Source organism: Ascaphus truei, chromosome 1 (assembly GCF_040206685.1).
Source record: "Ascaphus truei isolate aAscTru1 chromosome 1, aAscTru1.hap1, whole genome shotgun sequence".
Classification (NCBI taxonomy): Eukaryota; Metazoa; Chordata; class Amphibia; order Anura; family Ascaphidae; genus Ascaphus; species Ascaphus truei.
In genome coordinates, this window is record NC_134483.1 from 214455883 (window position 1) to 214461882 (window position 6000).

The 6000-nt window shown below is 43.5% G+C and overlaps 1 protein-coding gene across 2 annotated transcripts in view; it reads right to left on the reverse strand.

Annotated features, from left to right (window-relative positions):
* Positions 1 to 6000, reverse strand: part of DMXL1 (Dmx like 1) — a 121088-nt gene that overhangs the window by 56385 nt on the left and 58703 nt on the right. For both annotated transcript variants that reach the window (XM_075601133.1, XM_075601142.1), the window contains exons 11-16: positions 5092 to 5304; positions 4095 to 4351; positions 3308 to 3992; positions 2682 to 2803; positions 536 to 625; positions 343 to 448 (exon numbers count right to left, since the gene is read on the reverse strand). In XM_075601133.1, the coding sequence (XP_075457248.1) occupies positions 343 to 448; positions 536 to 625; positions 2682 to 2803; positions 3308 to 3992; positions 4095 to 4351; positions 5092 to 5304 (1473 nt within the window). The remainder of the gene's footprint in view (positions 1 to 342; positions 449 to 535; positions 626 to 2681; positions 2804 to 3307; positions 3993 to 4094; positions 4352 to 5091; positions 5305 to 6000) is intronic.

Consider the following 6000-nt stretch of genomic DNA (forward strand, 5'->3'; position numbering starts at 1 on the left):
CCGCCTGAATATAGAAAATTTGTTGCATTTTCAAAACGCTGCCGCGTCAACGCTCCTCTTTGCCGGCAGGCGCGCAGGTACTGGGGTAACTTGCATAGGCCACTACAGAAAGAGTGCTTACCGGGCGCGCACACAGCGACGCCGGCACCATAATCTCAGCCATGCTACGTGAGGTGTGTTTTAGCCTGACTGTAAAAGAAAAACCTTTAACCTGTTACTCATCAGTAGAGTAATTCCAGGTGACTGTTTAGCAAACGTATTAACTAACAGATTTGGGTTCCTATAGTAAATGGTCCCAGCAATGAATGTAATAATTTTAAGAACATAAAACCATGCCTTTACCAGAATCAGACAAAATGCCACTGCTTCCAGAAACTCTGTTTTCCTTGAGGTTACCCAAGATAAAGTCTTCTTGAAAGACGTGAAGCAACTGAGTTTTTCGGCCATGCTGGAAGTAACAGAACAGAACAGGTAAAACAAAATCGGGTCACAAACTTGAGGTGAATGATGCAGTGGGCGTAAACAGCATGCTTACCAGGCTGGTAATGGCATCTAATTCAATGATGCATCCTGGTCTAGCAGTTGATTGTTGACTAATGATGTTAAAAACTTCCCCAACATATTTCTGTGAGAATCAGAAAACGCAAGATTTTATAATGAAGCTCATTCTTAAAGAGACTGGAGTATGGAATGATAAATTAACATTGTATGTAAAACAAACACATGCAAAACCTGATATCCATTCAAATCAAACCCAGGGTTTTTTCCCTTCTAGGTGGTCGTCAAGGGCGTTTAACAATGAGAGATGCGAGCCTAAAGCTGCGGCCATGCTAGCGCTGAGCGTGCTGACCGCGCGGTGCTTGCCGTGCTTACTTTCGGAAGTGACATTGTCTCGTCCTCGCTGACGCGGTGCGCGTGGGCACGGACGCTCACCCAAGCTTGGCACTTGCTTAAAAAAAAAAAGGAGACTTTTAACCACGCTCAACTTACCCGCAATGCCTCCTCGCGCGCGCTTGCGAAATAGGTAGGACACCCGGAGCTCATGCTTGGAGACCTGGTGATGTCACTGCTCTCAAGCATGAGCGCGGTCAGCGCTAGTGTGGCCGCAGCCTAACTCAAGAGACATCACAAACCGTGCCCAGTGTTTACATAGTTGAGGGATTCCTTTTTTGCACAGCAGTAACACCACTATTCCAAAATATCCATATTGTGAAACTAGGTGAAGAGAAAATGGTAGTATTTTGTTGACCAATAATTATTCGTTACAATCTCCCGAAAACAGATTTTCCCAGACCGAGATTTGCTAATTTCACACCTTGCTCAGAACATGCTTAGAGAGAAAAAAAATATGTCAGTATTGAAGAAAATTAAAGCAAACAGCATATGCATTACATAACTGCAGATGTCGGGTTTTGCAATTGTGTAGATACTGTAAGCAAAATAGAATGTCACCAAGATTTTAACAGGAAACATAAATCATTTATCTATTTTCTATTTATAGTTTGTTTACCAAGTCGATATCTTTTGCAGGACTACATCTTAAAACTCATATGCAAAAACACATGTACAAGTCGTAAGTTTTGCACTGGAAAACTACAAAATAATTAACACACCATTTTAATGTATGACCAATGCAACCAGGCTCTTATGTTTGTGCACCTTTGGGTCCCTTAATATAGGATATGGGCTGCGCAGGATGAAATGCCGGGGGACCGCGCGAGGCCTCTGCAACCTCAATTCAGCCTGCTTCTGGTCATGTCGCCATGACAACGCGGCGTCAAATGAAAATGACACAGCGGTGTCATGTGACGCATCGTCATGGTAACGCGCGTGAAATGGTGCTGTGGGGTCACGTGACGTGCCAGCATTTGACACCGGGTCACTGGGAGGGGGGCGCGAGCACTGGGGCCGGCACAGCACAAAAACTTTGCGCACCCCTGATATAGATGAAAGGATAAAAGCAAACTCAAACGGTTGGGGTTCCTTTCTTCTAAATGTTAGCAACATTGGGGAAAGAAATAAAAGAATTTAAGGATTGTTGTGCATGTTATTTCATATACGGAATTTCTTTTCAGATCTCTGTATGTACTGCCTAATAAATACAGTGTAGATCTACAAAAAAAACCCTGCATATATCTATTAAACAATAGAACTGAGGGTTTATGAGCACAAACTGCACAGAAAAACAAGAAGCAGCAAGTCATTTCCGTGCATCACACATTATAGTATGCATAATACAATACAAATATTTTGCAAACCGGCATTGTATTGCCTAATATTTTACATAATCCTCTTCCTATTCCTCATTGTTTCCCAGAACAAAAGCTACAACTTGCAACATCACATTGGGAAATACGGGTGCATTAGTTCTCGAGTATAGTACTGTAGATTAATAAAGTATATTCACTTATATTAATTAGACAGTCTTGGCACACACACAAAGGGCATGTGTAAATGATTCAAGAATCAAATCATGTGTTTAACTGAACAGAAACAAACTTTAATAAGTGCAATTATTTGATTAAAGCAGCAATCTAAGCTGCTTACATTTTTTTCCTTTTGTCACAAAGAAGAGACTTGTGAGCTTTTAAAAGATCAGATGGAAAATGTAGACTGGAATGGGACATTTGGGTTATAAGATCCAGATCAACACGATCTGTGTGCACAAAAACACTACTTACTGAAACCTCCGGATTGGACAGTTCACACAAAAGCTTTTTGGCATCAATCACAGCTTGATACAGTCTTAAATTCTGTCCATCACTCGCAACAAAACAAGCACTTGGAGAATTGCAGTATGTGCCTAAAAAACATACATTTGTAGCAATTAATGTCATATTCAATTAACAGACATTAAAACACCATGAACTGCTTTTATTGGTTTATTACAGGCTAGAAGCAGGGAGTCCCTGGAGATGAACTGTTAACTTCAGCTCCGGGGACCCCCTGCTTCCAGAGATCTGTATCCGCAGGAAGTGATCACTGTGCACTGTAAATGTCACGGTTACACTGGTCAACAGTAAGCCGCATGGGATGACATCAGGACTTCCTATTGGCTCACGTGACCATGGACATTTAAAGCCGCCATTTTCTAAGGCACACAATTTCCATGGCTGCAGAGATACTCACCGTCACCCCTATGAAGGTATCTCTAGAAGAAGGGGGTTCCCCGGAGCTGAAATGAACACCGTTCAGCTCCAAAGGCCTCCTGCTTCAATCCTGTAATTATAATAATTATTATTTATTTTAAACAACGCAGCCTGTAGTGCTGCTTTAAGCGCGTAGCTAAAACAGCATGAAAACTTACCTAAACAATGGCTGGGTATGAGGGTAGGCAACCATGCCACGTTGGAAAAAGCAGACACGTGAATTGAGTTAATACGAGCTAGTTCAGAAACTCCACCAGAGAAGGACAGGGGCCCTATAGGGTCCACCCTCCAGAGAATCAGTTCACTATGCACTGCGTTAGGATCCAGCAAGTTTTCTGTGGCGGCGGTTCTTTCCGGATTTCGTATAGCAAACTCTCCCACATCGGAAGGGTCGTGTGACAGACTTATGCCATTTACATTTGGTGTCCGTAATGAGTTGTGATGCGAGGCTGTGAGTAGTAGCGGCAATACAGAATGACAAGCTAAATCGCTCAGATGAAACCGATGACCGCAGTAACGAGATTTATGAGAAATGCTGAGAACTGTTGAAAAGGCCGATTCCTCAGCAAAGCTGACCTGCCATTGGTTCAGTGACCCGTCAGCATGCTTTGAGATCATCAACACATTGGGAGTGAAAATGCTTAGTTTTAAACTGCTGGATGATTTACCCTGCCCTGCAGAAATGAGCATAGATGAGGAACGGGGAATGCAAGAGGGCTTCTGCTTGCCTTGCTGAATGGCCAAGTCCACATTTTTAGTACTGGCATACATCACAATGCTTCTGCAGAGAGAGTTTGCATCTCCAGTGGGAAATGCTACAGGAATTCTGCAGGAAAAAGACACCTAAAATTAAGAAAAAAAAATAAGTGTCATGTTTTTTTACATAGCATGTTTATTAGTTCCAGAGGGGCCCAACCCAAACAAAACCTTATGAAAATGACCTACCTGCACTTGGCGAAACATGCCAGGCTGATATTCATCCAGCCAATCTACATGCCATACAAGCAGAGAGCCATCCATAGGATGGATACTGAAAAGCATGTCTGCATTCTTGTTCCATTCTGACAGCAGGATTTCAATCTGATGATCAATAATAGAAGTGGGTAATGGTAGAAAAGTTGAATTCAAAGGCGCTTTCTCCCCATTTACTTCCTTTTTTTCATTTGGGACTTTCTGATCACCTGCTACAATGTCTTCTGCTTCTAAGAGAGTGACAATAAATACACAATTACCAACTAGAACAAAAATTAGGAAGTATTACGATAATCTAGCGAAACAGATACCAGTTCTGCCCCTACATTGAAAATGAACAAGAAGTGATAACCATATACTAATTAAACATGTACTAATTAGGCAGCGCAGAGTTCATTTTCTGGGTGCGAAACCTTTATCCAAATAAGCAATGTCCTCATAACTACATTAGTTTGTATTACCAGTTTTAACTACAGGCATACCCCGGTTTAAGGACACTCACTTCAAGTACACTCGCGAGTAAGGACATTAGGCAAACGGCAGCTCACGCATGCGCCTGTCAGGACGTCCTGAACAGCAATACCGGCTCCCAACCTGTACCAAAGCTGTACCAAAGCTGTACGCAAGCGGGGAGACTATAGAGCCTGTTACAAATGCGTTATTTACATCAGTTATGCACGTATATTATGACTGCAGTACAGTACATGCATCAATAAGTGGGAAAAAGGTAGTGCTTCACTTTAAGTACATTTTCTCTTTACATACATGCTCTGGGCCCATTGCGTACGTTAATGCGGGGTATGTCTGTATATATGTATATGAAAATAAAAATATTTTCCCACAAAGTCAAAATGCTTCTATGTAATCCCAAGGAGAAAAATCAGGATTACTGAATATGGCCGTCCATGTATGTATTCTTATTGAATATGTGCACGATACACATGTCCAACACCACAAACAAAAGATTTACCTTCATCTGAATTCCCTTCTGTATGGTTCGTTTCTTCAGTGCTGGTTTCTGAAGACTGGCGTTCAAAGCTCTTTTTGAGCTGCTGTAAGAAGACTTCCATAGACAGAGAAAAATGCAGCTCCTTGTTATTTAGCCAGTGTACTACGAAAGGGCCACTTTTCTCCTCATTCTCACCGAGACTCATAGATGTGATGGACGGAAGAAGAGGGATGTCTGCAAAGAAAAAGAAAGGAAAGCGAGGTTCAGAAAGAACAAAGCAGATTATTTAAAGACGGTTACATCTGCAAAGCACAGAACAGGGAATTGGGTCATGCTTAGTAACTCTACTGCGGAGAGTCTTTCTATTGCAACGGTGAAGTAATGTCTTAGAGGAGCAGTCCAACAGTGAGCAAATAAACTTATCAACGTATACTGTATGATCTTGGTAAAAGGTGTACAATAAACCTGGTCTCCTGTGACAGGCTGGTAATGGGATTATCCCTCCAGCCCTGCAGATAGGGACTGGGGAAGTACGTTATCCCAGTGGTTCCCAATCTGTGCGCCATCCCTCCGATTATCCCTCCCCTCCCCACCATCCCTCCTTAATGCCGGCCAGGGCCGCAGGGGATTGGCTGCAGGTCAGAGGAAGCCGGGGGCGGGGCTTCCGCTTTGTTCAGAGCACACGGTGAGTGTGTGTGTCTGCCTTCCCACTCCTGGCTCCTCTGTCTGCTGGTTGCTGTGCGGTGTCCCATACCCTTCTGCCCCGGGTGATAGGAGAAGGTAGGTAGGTGTGGGGGTGGGGGGGGGAAAGAGAGTTGTACATTTGCCTGTCCTGGCGGTGGCTGCAGGGGGAGGCAAGGAGCTGCCTGCACGGATCTCCTGCCTTTCCTCCTCCTCCCCCCCCCCAGTCACTCACATCCGTCGCTGCCT